This window comes from Calonectris borealis, chromosome 9, assembly GCF_964195595.1.
Source record: "Calonectris borealis chromosome 9, bCalBor7.hap1.2, whole genome shotgun sequence".
Classification (NCBI taxonomy): Eukaryota; Metazoa; Chordata; class Aves; order Procellariiformes; family Procellariidae; genus Calonectris; species Calonectris borealis.
In genome coordinates this window covers 27,495,829-27,512,760 of record NC_134320.1, presented here as the reverse complement: position 1 = coordinate 27,512,760, position 16,932 = coordinate 27,495,829, and the positions used below count along the sequence as shown (strand labels likewise).

At 34.6% G+C, this 16,932-nt stretch overlaps 1 protein-coding gene across 5 annotated transcripts in view; it reads right to left on the bottom strand.

Annotated features, from left to right (window-relative positions):
* Positions 1-16,932, bottom strand: part of IFT80 (intraflagellar transport 80) — a 58,126-nt gene that overhangs the window by 33,004 nt on the left and 8,190 nt on the right. For 4 of the 5 annotated variants that reach the window (XM_075157463.1, XM_075157461.1, XM_075157462.1 and 1 more), the window contains exons 4-7: positions 11,315-11,425; positions 8,965-9,033; positions 1,600-1,709; positions 958-1,047 (exon numbers count right to left, since the gene is read on the bottom strand). In XM_075157463.1, coding sequence (XP_075013564.1) covers positions 958-1,047; positions 1,600-1,709; positions 8,965-9,033; positions 11,315-11,425 — 380 coding nt within the window. Of the gene's footprint in view, positions 1-957; positions 1,048-1,599; positions 1,710-8,964; positions 9,034-9,725; positions 9,759-11,314; positions 11,426-16,932 lie in introns of all 5 variants that reach the window. The other variant, XM_075157460.1, reaches the window with a different exon arrangement.

Below are 16,932 nucleotides of genomic sequence, written 5' to 3'. Positions count from 1 at the left end.
ATCATTTTCCCTCATGATCACAGAAGTTGCAGAAATATACTCTCTAAGTTATTTCAGTGCCTTTTTGTATAACTAGAAAAATCACATGTATTATAGTTCACTTTTCATTAAAGGTTGTTCCTAATCAATAGTGGTTTGTTTAATGCAACAGACTTTGCTTTGCTGCTATGGCAAATGTTATTTTATTCTGTATAAAATATTTCGAACTAATGAGTTTTGTTTCCTGCAAATTACTGTAAGTCTGTAAAATAACCACAAGGTTTATTCTGTTTGCACTCATCTCCCAACAATGCAAAGCACTTCTGCAAATTTCCAGACCAAAGAGATTTTCTCACTGATTGAAGCCAACAGAATACCAGAAAGCCAATTCAGAGAATGAAGTAATTTGATTTTAACACTTTAATAATTATTATATTTTTAATTTCTTAATTGTGTACATTTTTATCACAGCCATTGTACACTTAGAGAACCAACATATGATAGAATTAAAAATAAGTTCGTACTTAAGGGAAGGAACACAATATGTACTTTCCATTTTGGATACAGAATATTCTAACCAAAAAATTTCCTAAGGGATTCACTAACGCTCCTGTAATAGAAAAGAGTAGCTTTATCTCCTCTAATTTTATATGTCATTACCTTTTTCAGTATGTGTCATAGCTTATACTATTTCAAGTAATCATTTCTATATTTCTACATATTTACCTTTCAGAGTTTGTTTCACTTTTATTTTATTCTGCCGTATTTTAAAAAAAAAACATTTCTAATTTTATGCTACAAGTCAGAGCGAGATGTATTTACGAATAATACAACTTAGGGTAACAAGTTTTTCTTGAAAACTGAAAGACTTCTCATTTAAATTTGAGCTTCCAAGTATTATTAAAATTAGAAAACATCAGAATGCCTAATACCTTTTTTGGTCATTTAGTCTCCCCTAGAAAGTTAACCACTACTCACCTTATATTTACAATCTTCACCTGCAGAAAGAATAAGATCATTAACTGAGTTCCAGTCAGTTTTTAAAATAAGTCCATCATGGGCTTTCCACTGAAATGGAAAAAAATAAATTAAACATAGATGCAACAAGTCTGACAACTTTTATTTTTAATATTTACCATTCATCATTTACTAGCATTCATACACTCCAATGTGTATCAGGCTTCCCCACAGTAAAAACGCATAGATGTCATCTCTTCTGCAGAAAAATAAATTAAATACGGCCTGAACAAGGCAGAATTAAAGCATAACAATCTGCACTAAGAGCATGTTCTAAACGATTGCTTCTGTACCTTTTCATAACAAATGAAAAGGGAAAGACTTCTGTATCTTTTTGCTTTTTCTTTATTTACAAAAAGCAAAATGCTTAATCACATGCCTGAAGAATATCCATAGCAGAAATTGTCAAAAATTTTTAGTTTAGAGAAATGAACAATCTCCTTATTCTCAAAAAAACTAAAAAAGGCGGGGAGGGGGGGAATGAGCAGTACAGATGCTGCATGGAAAATTTTAGCACAAACACTTTATGTTTGGCAAAACTCTAGATAACTGAAAAAAGTTTTTACATGGAAGTGTGAGACAACTGTAATGTATTAATGATACCTGCAAAACTTTAGCATTTGGCTGAAGAGGTTTAATAATCAGATGCTTCCCTGAAGTATAGAGAACTTTTTCAGAATCAGGTCCCCAGGCTACTGAGTACACTGGTGTTCCTGTAGATAGAAAGAAAGAAAAAAAACATTTCTACAACTTATCTGATCAAATTATGCAGAACTGCTATAGCCACTTCAAACTGGTTACTTAAAATCATACATCAAAAATTCAGGAGTGGGAGAAAGCCAAACTAGGGGCAACCATTTGTCCTCCACACTTGTCTGACTGCACTTACGGCCATGTTTTCTGGTTCACTTCATCTTTTAGACAGCCATAGGAACAGCAGTAAGAGACAGACACAATCCAGAAAGACAACTGTGAAGACTTTAGCTCATGCTGCATACCCTTCCAACACTCCTCAAGGAACTAAAAATACATAGGGTGAAGTCCTGGCACACTCACTTGAGTAAACCAGCAAACACCTACCACTTTCAATGGGACCGTTCTAAATTTAACTCTGAACTAATCAGCTCTATGCAAAACAAATTAATTGATGGCTTGTCCAATACTAGATCTGGGTTACTGAAAATGTGTATGACTTTACTATTGCTATAGGTATCTCCTTTACTCATATTGTACCTATCAATTTTTTCAATGCATCACTTAACTTTTAAGACCTACCCATTTTATTGCAAGGTCTGTCCCAGCAGACTCCAACTACATTTACCACTTACTTCTTCATTTCATGCTCTCTCTAAAACCACCTCTAGAAAAATTAAAATCACCAAATTTCTTCTTCTATTATAAGATTTCTTCTCCAGTCAAATCATCTTCCTAACTAGACAATTTTGTTTCTTCGGCTTCACTGAACCTCATGTATATACTCCCAATTGTTTTTGCTTCCCCACTCTTAAAATAAAAATAAAAATCTGACCAATTTATTCCAAGATATAGTTGAGCAAAGTAAGATGAGATTGTCCTTTGTACCTTTGGGTTGCCTTTCATCTTTAAGGTGCTTCCCTCTCACCTTGATGTACTGATTCCCTGGCTCATGGCTAACCGGGACGCTGCAAAGATTTATGTTGCCCTTTCCATTTGTACAATTTTCTCTCTTATATCAAACAAAGCCCTTCATGGCCAATTTACTTTTAAGGTCTATCACATCATGGCATTTTTCATTCAGTATTAAAATGTTAACCCTTCCCAACTGATCAGTCCACAAAGTCAGCCTTCAATGCTCAGCTGTCAAATCTTCAGATCTCTCTCGCTATCTGTTTAGTTTGTAGACACTTCCTACAAATACCTGCAAAAGCATTTCATGTTTACCTTGAAATCCCTGCAAACTTGTTTGCCAGAATACCTACAATATGATTAAACCCAATGCTGACTATGATGCTGACCAATACCTAATTTAAAACCAACAAATATTTGTATCAAAAGTAAGCCCAGCAAGTCAGGTAGATGGTCCACCATGCCACTACCTACCATTTTAATACTGTGTTTTTAATATTGCATCTTTCTCAAACCTAATTTTCTATTGCCATTTACCATGCTATTAATTTGTAAAACTTTTTATAAGTGAACAGTTTCACACAACTCCAGAAAATGAACAGCAATAGCTGCATTTTATATTTACTTCGTCTTTTATACTCTGATGCAATTTTATTCACAATTGTCACTTAAGAGATACAGAAAATCAACATGACAACAATCATCCTAATACTTATCAATAGACATCAGAAAATAGCTGTTTTCACCTACAATGGTGAGACTGAACACAAACATGGGTAGAAAAAACTTTGTATTGCACCTAAATTATTCTTTGTAAAGCGTTTAGGCTCCATGATTAAGCCTCTTAACAAAACATGTATTTTTGTTTTGCTGCACATATAAAAAACCAAACTCCCATACACAAGCAACTTACAAAACAAATGCCAACAAATAAAACTAGAAAGAGTGGCCCGCAGACTTCACAGATTTTTCCGAATTAATTGAAAACATTTTTTTGCAGATTGAAAACTTCAGGATGATGTATCTAGAATAAAGCTGACTGTTCCATTTTAAAAACATATTATCTTGCAGTTTTCAAATGACTTCTTTTGAAAATAGAAGAAAGTAAAAAATTACATGGAAAAAGCATCCAGGGAAAAAAAAAAAAATCAGACTTGCCAACTATGCAAATATTTTCCATAGTACCTGACAGGATTAGTCTCCCCTGAAGAAGAATCAAAGTATTGCGCTACTTGCTTCCTTGCAAATAAAACTAAGAAAATTAACAGCATGTCCAAGCATTTATTTCTATCACAGCAAAAGCCCTGTAGCAATGGACAGCAAGTTTCAGCATTACAAGACATGGAAACAGCGCATACGAAACTGCAAGGAGGGAGACTGTATAACAAGTCCCTGCCAGACCATTCTTTTTACTTTTTGTACAACGTGCTTCCATATCTTCTGAAATCGGAAAGAGAAGGCTTATTTCAGGCATCTGTTTTTCTCTAACAGACTTAATATTCTCACTGGCAGAAATGAGGCCTCTGAAGACATGATTCAATTGTCTAAACACAAGCACCTAAGGGATGCAAGGTACCTAGGGTACTCTAAGACACCCATGTGGAGCTTACAGATACAACGCAGGACCTGAAGGAGATCCATCTCCTTCTGGAATAGATTTGGAGGTTAGGCAGAATAGCCCAACGAACCTCAAATGGCACTAATGGCACACTTACATTAACACAGCTGAATGGTACCCCAAAAATTCAGTTTGAGAAATAAAAAAACTCAGAAAGAGCAACTGTTACAATGTCAGTGTTGGTATTTGACAACTTCAAAATTTTAGAAGAGGAAAATGGAAAGAAAGTCTCCTAAATTCTCAGAGATATGCACTTCTTAGGGAGTCATGTACATTTCAGCTGATAACTAAGTATCTAATTGATCAAATTAATTAAAATTTAGCAAATAAATCATTTTTTGTACATCTAGAATTTATGGTAATAAAAAACCCCAAAAGGCTTAAGAAATACTCTTACAGGGTAAAATTTTCAAAGACACTTCTGGCATATTAAGTTCCATTTCAAAAAATGACTCAGAAATATCTTTTTATGGGAATATTTTGATGAGATTTAGATACTTAAGCGATTGAACTGCTATATCAACTGTCCTAACATCATCTAATATCTTACCACTTAAGCCTTCAAATTTTCTTTCTGAAGAAAAAACTGATTTTATTGCAGCCACATCAATTCAGCACACTAAACTTGATTTGAGCTTCCAATATTCAAACTCTAAACTGAGACCTGGTGTCATTGCTCCTGCATATTTTTGTACTTTGTATGTTTTCTTTTAGGTAGGCATTTATTTTATGTTACTTAGAAATACAGAATGATGTAATTTTTTTTTTTTTTTAACTCGTCAACCATTATAGGAGACAACTCATAGAAACATACAACATATATTAAGTAAGTCTGGCACTAGCTATTTTCCTACTGGCAGCAATTTATGTTGAAAATGACATAAATTCTGTCACCAGCTGTACAGAAATTCTAAATAAACTAATTTTTGTCCTGCTCTAATGCTGATTTAACAATCAGAAGACTTTTATATTTAAACCAAATGTTTAACTTTTTTATGATGGCTGACTACTTAACCACAATTTCCAGGGCTTAACAGCAGGAGCTAAGTTAACTCATTTCCTTCTGCACTTAACAAGAACTTGGTTGGGAAAAGACTGCCAACACATTGCGTTGCTGTGGAAAGAAAAGTTCAGCAGAACAGGCAAACTGCAGCGAATTGCATTGGCGATAAACAGTTTTTAGGAAAAAATACTCTCTGAGAAAAGAAGTGAGAAAAGCAGAAAAGGTGAGATCTGAAGAAGGAACATCAGCATTCAGCATACAGGGTGGGCTTCTTCACATCTCAGTGCTCTACTAGCAGATGTTAATCCCCAATGAATCATTCCCGTGGCCAATGCATACAGCAGAGAAAGAGCGAGGGTTGAGTGCAGGAGTGACAGAGCAGTCACTCTGACACTTTCAGCCACAGCAGATACTTCGGTAATTATAACAGTAAGTCTGTGTGAGACTTTTTACTTTCACAGGAGTAGAAACATTAATTCAGACAATTTTATGTCTCTCTGTGGCAGCACAAAAAATAGGAGCTGCATTAGGAATACAGTTGTCCCTTAAAAGTAAGTTCCACTTCACAATAAACATGTTGTAATTAAACTGTTTACATTGCAACTGTTGTGATTTTGCTTCCATTAACCAAAAAGGCAACCTATACACCAATTATTCATATTACTTCTTGGTGCTTACTCAGCATACTAGTCACTGGAAGCCCATCAGAAAGTCAGCAGGGCCAAAAGACAAGTACTCAAGAAAGATATGGTCTTAAGAGTACTAGATGACAAATTAAATTTGAAAGAAAGGTGACAGAAATCATCTGAAGAACTAGAAATCCATCTGAGGTAAACTGGTAGAATGTGGATAATGATGTTTAAATGATAAATAAGTGTCATATTCTTTTATAATGGGTCTGTGGATAATGATGTTTATATGATAAATAAGTGTCATATTCTTTTATAATGGGAAGTCATGACTTCATCAAGAATCAAAAAGCACATGGACAGCACTGACTTGTTGGGCACAATGTATGTGTATTTTCATAAAAGTTACGGTGATGTCCTTCACCAAATGCTCTTAAAGAAAGGAAGTTTTCATGGCACAAGAAATAAAGTCATCCTGTGGATTTAAAATACGACTTTCACGCAAGGAATTACTCCTGTCTTGACTAGAATTAGGGACACCAGAATAGTTACCAGGATCGAAGCAGGTGCTCTAGCAATGAAATGCTTAGGCTGGATCCATGAGACTTGCTTGCTTGCTTTCCCTGAAGATTCTCAGATCATGGAGTAAGAGTAAAGTTATCAGCAAAGCTGTCAGCTTCACTAGTGGGATAAGCTAAAGAAATTGCACTGCAGAACAATCTTGATTGTAGTGAGGAAGGCACAACTGCACTCTACTTCGTTTTCAGGTTGACCAATACCTTTGACTCCGTAGAGGACTTCGAGGGTTAGAGAGCCAGTGGTTTACAAACCTCCGCAGTAGCAATTTTAGACAGACATTTCAAGAGAGGCTATGCAACTGTGGGCTCAGCACGGGTCCTGCTAACCAGATGTTTGGCCTGCGAAGGACTCAGTTAGCACAGGTGGCACCACTAACGCTGCAGACTTCACTCCAAACAATCTTAGTGTCAGAGCCTACAAAGCACCGTAAAAATTTGTGCATTTTCTTTCAAATGTGGACCTTCAATACATCCTATTCTTCACAGTTCTGTGGCCTCTCCAAAGGAACACAGACACTTGCAGCACAGCGTCATGCTGCAATGTATACATCACAGAATACACAGATAAATCCCGCTTTAAGCGTAATCATGTGGGTTACCAACATATACCAGAGACCCATGAAAAAATATTACCTCATCAAAATGTATCAGTACACCGTGTCTACTAGAAGCTCAAAGGATTGCAAATACAGCATTTTTTTTTAAAAGATTTCAGTTTAAGGAAAAGGAGGAAGAAAAGGAAGAATATTAAGATAATCTAAGGATGAAGAAATGAGATCAGGCTCAAAGAACAATGCAGCCATAACAGCAATGTTACAGCTCGAGGCTGAATGCAGTAGAGGCTACAGGGTCACACTAGCTTTATTCTATGCATCAGCATGATGGAAGGACATGCAACCAGAGCCCTCCATATAAGTACTGAAAAAGCTAAAAAAGGGAAAAATGTATGTTCATGTTTTTGTAGTGAATAAAAATCCGAAGATAGAATAGGCATGTGGACCATCATCCAAAGATAAGAGCCTGAAAATTTACTTCTAATACAAAGAGTGGAATGTTAGCAATGGTAATCCTTTCATTTCTCAGAGAGATGATAAAGGAAGTGAAAAACTAGCTCAAACATGATATACCTTTCTTAAACAACGTAACAATTTCTGCAGAATCCTATCCTGATCCCAGGTATGTCAGTAGCTTACAGAGGGGTCTGTGGGAATCTGATCCTATAAATTTAAAGTTTAAAGGGTTTCTGAGCCTCACAGGATCTTAGCTTAAAACACAAATACAAAAAGACAATTATTCCATGGGGAGTCAACTGTACTTTTATACTGTACCAGAAACTCTAAGAAATCAATGAAAATTCAGCTTGCATATTTCAAACTAGAACATGTCTCTTACTCTGTAAGCTTCATCAAACCTCAGATAAGCACAGTTAAACATAAAAAAGCTTGAAACATATCAAGTGAGAAATAGTGAAGTGTGTGCTTCAACTTTTTTTTTTCCAAAAATTATAGTTCAGTTGGCTTATCTTTGTACATTGTAAGCATGAAAAAACACTACATCTGAATATGAACTTCCTTAACAGAATTGAAATACATTTTACATTCACTCCTGTGGTTAAAATGCCTTCAACAGGTTGAAAGAATTTAGATAATTTGTTTTAGAAAGAGATAAGGGTCTGACATTTAACACAACCCCAGGTGCATGTGGTTTCTTAAAAAATGTCAAAAGGTCACATGATCTCAATGTATGAAGTCTGAAAAACAAAATCTAGCTCAGTATCTTCACCGAAATAGTACAAAAATGTTAGAAATTATGATTTAAAAAAACCAGTATTTTAAAAATATCAAACATCATCTGTATAAATATGTATTTGCAGCTTATACTGTTGTATTTTACAATAATGTCATTTTAAATTGACTTAAACAGCTGGAATGCTCTAGTATGCATAAAACTGTAGTTACAAAGCCAAGACCAAGCTTAGGTCTCCATGGCCCCAGTTCAACAAAGAACTGAAGCACAGGGATCATTTCACTTCAGTAGGACTGTTTGCATATACTAAATTAGTTACTGGGTTAAATATATAGATGAACCGAGGGCTGTTAAGAATTTTAAAGTTCAGAGGAACTAACCTACACACATTTCGCATCTTTCAAGCATTCTTGCAATGCTTTTAGAGATTTTTTTTTTTTTCAGTTTCACCATAAGATTCTGTGGTTTGGTATTAAAAGCTGGATTTTTTTATTTTTAATTCTTTAGCCTGTTCAGAATCCTTAGGGTGGAACTGAAACTATTGTCTAAAAACATTGCAATAATACTTTTAAATTGAAGAATTTTTTTTTTTGTAAGAAGATAATTTTATTAAAAATCCAGTTACCCCTGTATTCAACTACGATTTAAATTTTATTTTAGTTCAGTTTATCTAGGCCTTAAGATCCTTAAACAAACATTTACTTCTAGATTTAGGGTCTGTTAATTAAATATATTTCATAATATCCCAAATTAAAAAGTTCTCATGGAACTTTAAGAAAATTAACTTACCTTGCTGAGCTAAAGTAGATCTCAGCATTCCACTTTTAGACCAGATTTTCACTTGGCCGTCTTCACCAACTGTAAAGTTATCACAGAAATCATCAACTTAAATGCAATAGTACGTCTAACAAACATGGCACTTGTATTTATCTAGGAAACACTAGAGTTAAAATAAGTCCAGGTCTTCTTACAGATAACTATTGCTTACGTAGTCTTCCTAACATGCAAACAGATAGTATATTATGGAAAAAAAATTCAAGACTGTTCTTCTGCTATTATCAACAAGTCTCTTCCTCTCCTGAAAATCCCTATCTGAAGCTGCTCCCGGGAAGAGAAAGTCCATCACTATTTAAGCATCCCAAGTTCTGTATTTTCTATTCGGCATTGCTAGTACTTTTCATCTATTTACAGTTCAATGGCCCAGAGGCTGATTAAATGAGTCTCTGAGGAGTCCGAAGAGAGTAGGAACAGATTTTATGTATTAAACTGGAGGCTTCACAGTTGATAAATGGTGAAACTGAAGATAACTGAAGGCTCTGTTTGGAAGGCTTAAATTTTATAACATTACTGTGTGTTACCAAGAAACTTAGTTTACTTATTAAAGATTAAGTTCTTATACACTATACACCACAGTTATGTATGCATTAAGAACACAGATTTCCTAGTGTGCTATCATATTTTAAAAGTACAGCTCTGGGCCTTCATTAATGAGGAAAAAGGTGCACCTAAAAGCTTAATGCCATTCTTCCATTCAAAGGTAATTTACTTACCAGATTTCAGGTTTTTATATCTGGCCGATGTAGCTTTTAAGTGTTTAAAAAGTGTAAAAGAAATTTTAAAAATCTTATTTGTGCACATCTGATACTGTTAAAATAGAGCCATAAAGAATATTTTAACTGATACGGTATCATCAATGATTCACTATTCCTTAAAGTATAGTTGTGGTATAAGAGCAGTTGATCTTCTCGAGTACACTGTTTGGATATGGTGATGAATTCCCATACTCCCCATAAGTGTCATGCAGTCTTTTCAAAAAAAAAAAAAAAAAAAAAGATTGAAAAGGCAATTTTAGCTTTTTCTTTGGAGAAGTTCCTGAGGCAAATCTGTCTTTAAAAAGAACAATATTTCTATCCCTCTGGGATTTCAGAGGAACATGCCAGACAGAGTTCCTTGAAGCAGCATTTTAGAGTCAGACTGAGTCTGGAAACCAGCAGATCCAAAATTATCTTCAGTACTTCTGGACTGAGTTGGAATTTGTCCAAAGAAATCAGCTGTGCTAGATCAACAGGAGGCTGCAGAAAATTCTGACACCAACAGAAATCCCATAAAGGAGAAGTCTATCACAGTAAATTTAATTAGCTTCCCCTTAACATCAAGATAGAAGTTTTTGACAAAAATGCCAAAAGCAACTAATTACCAAAAGATTTAGGACAAAAAGACATGTAAAGATGCAGACACTGAGAGCTCACTCTCCCAGCCTCAGTAGAGAAGAGAGTTAGACTGCAGCTGGATCTACACCACTCCTAATAATTAAGAAAGAGAAGCACAGAAACATGCAAGATGCTCATGAGGCCTCAGTAAACTTTGCTGGATAAAAAACCCCAAATGTCATGTGCAGAGATATAAATGTACCAACTTAGCAACCTTTTTTTTGTAGCAGATAAGAAAAAAAAATCAAATATTCTCCTTTATGAAGTACAGAACATCCACAAAAACCTCTAAGCACTGATATTAAAAACATTTACTTTCAAGTAAATAGGACAACATCTAATAAATAGGATCACTAAAAAAAATAAATGTTTTCACTAGATCTTCTATTAATTAAAATAGACAACATTCCTCTAAAACAGCATTAATCAAATAGTGGAAAATTAACTTCTATTAAAGAAGGTGATAATAACCCCAGTGATAATGAAGACATAAAAAAAGTAACTTATTATAGCTAACTTCATTTATATTGTTGATTTTGTGTTTCCATCTCCCCATTGTCACTAGGATTTCAAGCTAGATCAGTGTGTGAACACTTAATAGACTCAGTTTTATTCATTCAAATTCAATGTAACTACAATATAAACAATGAAATTTAGGATTACATCTTCTAAACATATGTCAAGGATTAAATTATTTTTCCAAAACATTCTATTGTGTTTATCCCATAAAATAAAGTACTTACATTCTACATATTTTATTGAATGCACTCACTTTTCATAAATTTTGTTTAATACTATATTTTTGTACCATTAAATTTCTTCATGGCATGTCAACTTTGTATATTAAAAAAAACCAAAAGGCTTTATTTTGAAGGAGCTCTTCTGTTATTTTAGTTTTCAAAACACTTCATTACTTTAAGAATGCTTACCTGTAACCAGTGCTGTTCCTTCGTAATTCCACCTTCCTGCAAGTACAGCTCCACAGTGTGCTTCTACACTTTTCTCTACTCTTCCTAACTTTGAAATCAAGTGGAACCTCCCTAAACAAAAGTTCAAGATACAAATAGTATATCTAATTTGGTGAATCGGTATTTACAACTGTAATGGTGTTATCTTTGTTAAAAATGCATACACAAAACAAGACAAGAAACCAACAACAACAAAAGAACAAAACATGCAATTATGTTGTTCACAGCTATGATTAGCCCAAACAAATGAGCTCTTGCAGAAGAACTACTTGTAAACCAGCTACAATGTTGTTTTTTTTTTTCTTTTTGGTATGCATAATCTTTGTTTTGCCTATTCATTTTTCTTATGTCCCTCTAAAGTTTGCGTGTTTCTCTGGGGACACAACTACCCGATGTTATTTCATTGTCTGAAAGCTAACAAACAGAGGTATATACACTGCAGCCCATGAGAGTCCTTGTAGTTTTTTTTTTTTAAGATCTGAAAAATCACTCAGCACCAAAAGGATAATGGAAAAGCTAGAACAATCTGACCATCAGTGAGCGCGTTACTCTGAGGAAGTATTACTGCTTGCATTATGGAGCTGTTATGGAAATTCACAGAAGCCAAAAACAAAGCTATTAATGATTTCAACAGAAGCATGAGGAAGTCTTTCTTTCCAAATGAGGGATGTTGCTTAAATCCAGGAAGATCAAATTTAAACTGGACCAAAGAGCAGACAAAGGAGGACTTGGAAACATGTGGCAGAACAAACACATGGCTTAGAATAGTTCAGTGATTCAAATTAACTACTTTAAAACCAAAACTCTTTTTAAATTATTTTATCTAATCGGACAGACAGTGAGCCACTATAAGCAATCTCTAAAGTGACCAGAACTCTTTGAGATAAACAGTACACAGATACCTCACATTAAGTGTGTGCAAGTGCTCTATCCCTTAAGATGGGATAATTTTTCCATTAATAACATCCTGCTTGGGAATATGAATTATAAAACAGGACATACCTGATGAGCCAGAACCGGAAACTAAATACCTGACTATTTCAGTAAAAGACCACATTATCAAGACTAATATGTGTATGCAGGTGATAACAGAGTTAATTACGAACTGCGTAGAAGGTAAAAACACATGACATCACTGCATTAAATGCACATTCAAATCACAGTAGCCAAGATGGCAAAATTTAGGTGGCCTGCACTGCCAGAAGCTTGAAACAACTTTTATTGTGTTCTGATTTCCCGTGTTTTATTTTGCACTTCAATTTAAAAAAAAAAAAAAAACAACACAAAATAAACCCCAACAACAGAAAACAAAGCCAGACTAAAAACAAAGAAAAAGCATTCTGGTAGCTCTGTCAGTAAATAAGCATGAAGCATACATCAGGGCTCTCCATAGTATTATTCAAATCAATACAATCACACTTTGTCTTCATTTTACTTTTAAGTACATAAACAAAAAGGCACAATCATCCAGCCAAATGAAGATTTCCAAGCAAAAGATTTTTAATACTGAAGAAGGATGGTTTGTATAAATCAGTTTATTTGAACAGACCATTTAAAATACCATACACTGAACTATACATTTTTGCTTCTCTTTATCACTTATATTCATATCTACCAGAGTACTCTGAAGAGCTAGTTAATCCCATTTTTTTCTGAATTTACAGAACTAATATTATTACTAAGACCATTTCTTCCTCATTCAGTTAATTTTTAGTTTCCTAAAATTTTCAGTACTGGTATTCTACATTGAATGCATTATGTTTTTTTATAATTATAAAATATATTTTATATGCTTAATGCATCTTATTTTATAGAACATCTCTCAGGTGTGAGATTCACATTTTTTGTGTATAAGCAATAACTGCATTCGCAGGAATTCCATGGTTAAATGCAATTTCCTCTGATTAAATTGTCAAAATGGCCTTTTCTGGTTTTAAAATAATATATTAAAAAATGTTTTATTTTCTGATCGCCTGTCTTTTTCGATGCATAGTGTACTTGTTCAACCTGTAGCCAAGACCTTTTTCATTGCAGAATACTTAAACCTCTTCTGATCATAGGACTATGAATATTCTCATGCCATCATCTACAGTATTCATCATTAAGTGGCTGAGCTTTTCGTAACCATTATGAATATATTCCACTAGTTTCCCCTGAAAAAAAAAAAAAAAGAGCTTTGCAAATCAGGAGCTAACATACACAGAGATCAAAGGCATTCATCAACTTTTGGTATCCAATCTGAAACACTCAGAATTACTTTTTTAAGGATACAAAGAATTCTGTGTCATTTTATAAATTGAAACAATAGCTTCCACTGACCCAGGTAGAATCCGTTAGACCTCAATACTTCTGTAAGCAAACCCCTCAAAACATAAGAGGAAAAATAAATTAAAATGAAAGAACAGACAGTTGGCAAGCAACTGCATACTTCGGTTAGGTCACATTATCAGAAAAACAATGGGCAATATCACAGAATACAGGATAAAATCCTGTTATATAGGGAAACATTCAACTCGTTTACTAATCTTTTGCATCCTTTCCCACTCCACAAGCTCTTACTTCTTTCACAAGGCATCTTTCAAATAGTGAAACATAGCAAATTGTAGCCTAGCAGGAAAGAATACAGTTTCATATAAAAGTGGGTCTACCTTAGGCACTAAGATAGAATTCAGCTGGAAAAAATGTGATCATGCATTTAAAAACTGTACCATAATACTTATGCAGAACAGGGCCAAATCAAGTTTTCACAGATATCATCTTTACTTCTGCAACTTCTTTACTTCTCCAACATGTGAATTTACAGCTGATGACAGTCAGATGATGTGACTCATTAGATACTGCTTTTTTCACTGCATTCACACACAGAGGTTGCTCTAAAAGCAATGTTTCGATGGATGTCTCTGCCTTCTGTTCTTCAACTTAACACTGAGGTAGTAAAGGCTTTCAGATTAGAACTTACTGCCTTATTCACAATTAAGAAAGGGAATATTTTAGCTGTATGCTTGGAGTAGATAGAATTAATTCAACTTAATCTTACTTTACATCTCACGTGTAAAATACTGTTCCTTTATTTTTATTAAGTACTAAAGCCAGAAGCTGTCCTCAATCTTAAAGTGACTCTCCAATTTTGGAGGAATTTCAAGTGGGAGATTAACAGCCTATTCAAATACAGAATATAAAACATGTATGTTTTGTTCATTACTTTTCATAGACTTTTAAATGCTGACCTAATGTAAAATTATCAATAACATAAAAAGTTGAAAAAATAGGTCTATTCACTTACGATTTGTGCTTAATAAGCAGTTTAAAGCTGAACATATTCTTTGTAAAAAAGCAGCAACAAGATCAATGTAAATAGGAAGTAAAAGAACAATGTCCCACAAGAGATGCAACTTGAAGAAAACCCAAGAGGATTAAATTTACATTTGCTCTAATTTCACAAACATCTGGAGTTCAACCAGGAATTAATGCAACCCTGTAAAGACATTATACTCCATTTCCATTGGATTCAGCAAATTTCCAGGAATCCTTATCACAGAGAGGAATTAGCTGTTGCAGGGAAATTGCAGGCTTGACACGTAAGGCATGCTATAAAAGTAACAGTTAAATAGAATTTTAAATGTAAGGTTTTTAGAAAATAGCAATTAAGCAACAAAACTTGTACATGCACCTTTACAATGCCATAATTCATTTGCATATGCAAAAAAAAAAATTCTTTACAACAACATAAGTTCTCTTTATTGAAAGTGCTAAGTTACACTACGGGATAAAAACTTGGAAATTTTCTACATTAAGTTTTTATCTCAATTTATTCTTTCACAAATTAGGTTAGCACTGTTTTGTATTATGATTTCACTGAAAAAAAAAAACAAACCAAAACAAAAAAACCCTATGATTTTTTGGCAAATACATCTCATGAACATTCTTCCAGAAACTGAATGTTCAGGATGAGTTTACCTATCAATGCTAAGAGCTTATCCCTTAGTCCTAACAACAGTTAACTAGGTAAAAAATCCCTACAAGAAAGAAGATAAAGTACTAACTTGTGCAAGACAAAACCTGAAGATCTCAGGATTTGTGATCTGTGAACTAATTATGGCAAAAATAACTCATTTCCATAAGTAACAGCAAGCCAAATCAACTTGTGTTGCTGGACTCCCTACTGCCTAAGAAGGGACCCCAGCTGAAAGTTTCCCTTCAGCGAGGGCAAGCAAAACAACTCCTCCCTGCGTGGACTGCCCGTAGTCCATGCTGCAGCTGCCCCCTCAGTGAGGGCGTTCACTAATTTGGCATTCTTCCACCACATAGCTGCCTCTTTCCATAAAACCCACCAAGGAGGGCAGGTACTGACTACCTGCCAGCCAGTCCCCCTACACCACCAGTCATGGAAGTCTCATTTTCTCAGGGAACAGCACTTCAAGGAAAAAAAAAAGTTTCTAGGTCAGTTTCTTCATCCAGTTTTGTTTACATTTAGCACTCTATAAACATATAAACAAATCGGGATTTACTCTGTTCACTTAAACAGAAATTACATCCTATCTTCCTTCTACAATATCGCATGTTATCTTCCTACCGCAGAGTATCTACTGCTCTGTAACAAGCATAAAGCGTTTAGTTTTAATAGCAATTCATCCAGCAAAGCTCAGTTCTACTTTGCACTTTGCTATGCTAGCAGAACAGTAGCATTCAAATTAACAACAGGAATAGCAATAAAGGCCCCAGATGTCCAGAAGGAATGCAAGGGCCGTACACAAACTCGACTCACTGAACAATACAAAATTATCTAATGACCGATCACCGGACTGGCTTGAAGAACTAAAGGATATGTCATCTTGGGAAACGGGGGAAGTTAGTGGATTGCAGACTTTCATCAGACAATACCTATCCCAGTTACACCACCATTAAGATGATAAGCCTTAGGGATGTGCTGAGAACTGATTAATTTGAAGGGCCTACACATTTGTAAAAAGAAAAAAAAAACCCAAAAAAAACAAAAAACCCCACCCCAAAAGAAAAAAAAAAAACCTCACTGCAATAAAGTTGGCAAAGATAGCCAAAACAGTTTATGCTGCATGCAAGCAAGAAACAGCTGCATTAAAAGAAAGTGAAAGTTAATCAAGCTGATCTCCAAAAGTTGGACAATCATAGAATTGATCGACTCTCAAGTGCATATGAATTCTAACAGAGCTATAACTACATGATCATTTACATATTTCGCAGAATTTTTTTCTCATTCAGTAATCTTTAATTTTTTTTTTTACTGTTATGGAGGAGACAGCTTTTTTCCCAACCTTCCTCTCACTATGTCTTTCAGCTATAAAGCTGAAATCTTTATAAAGTACTTCAACATTAGCTAGAATCCTAGGATGATAACTTTAGCTTAGACAAAAAAAGTTATAAGCAAATGAACACAAAAGTCTTACTGAGGAAAATGAAGATCAAAATTAAGGGACTGGTTTAGAATTTGCTGGTCACACACAACTAAAATCTTGAGCAGCAAGAAAAATCATCTGCTAAGCTGCAAGAACCCTCCACTTTAAACCTCTGCCATTGACTTACGTCACTTAAAGTAATCCAGC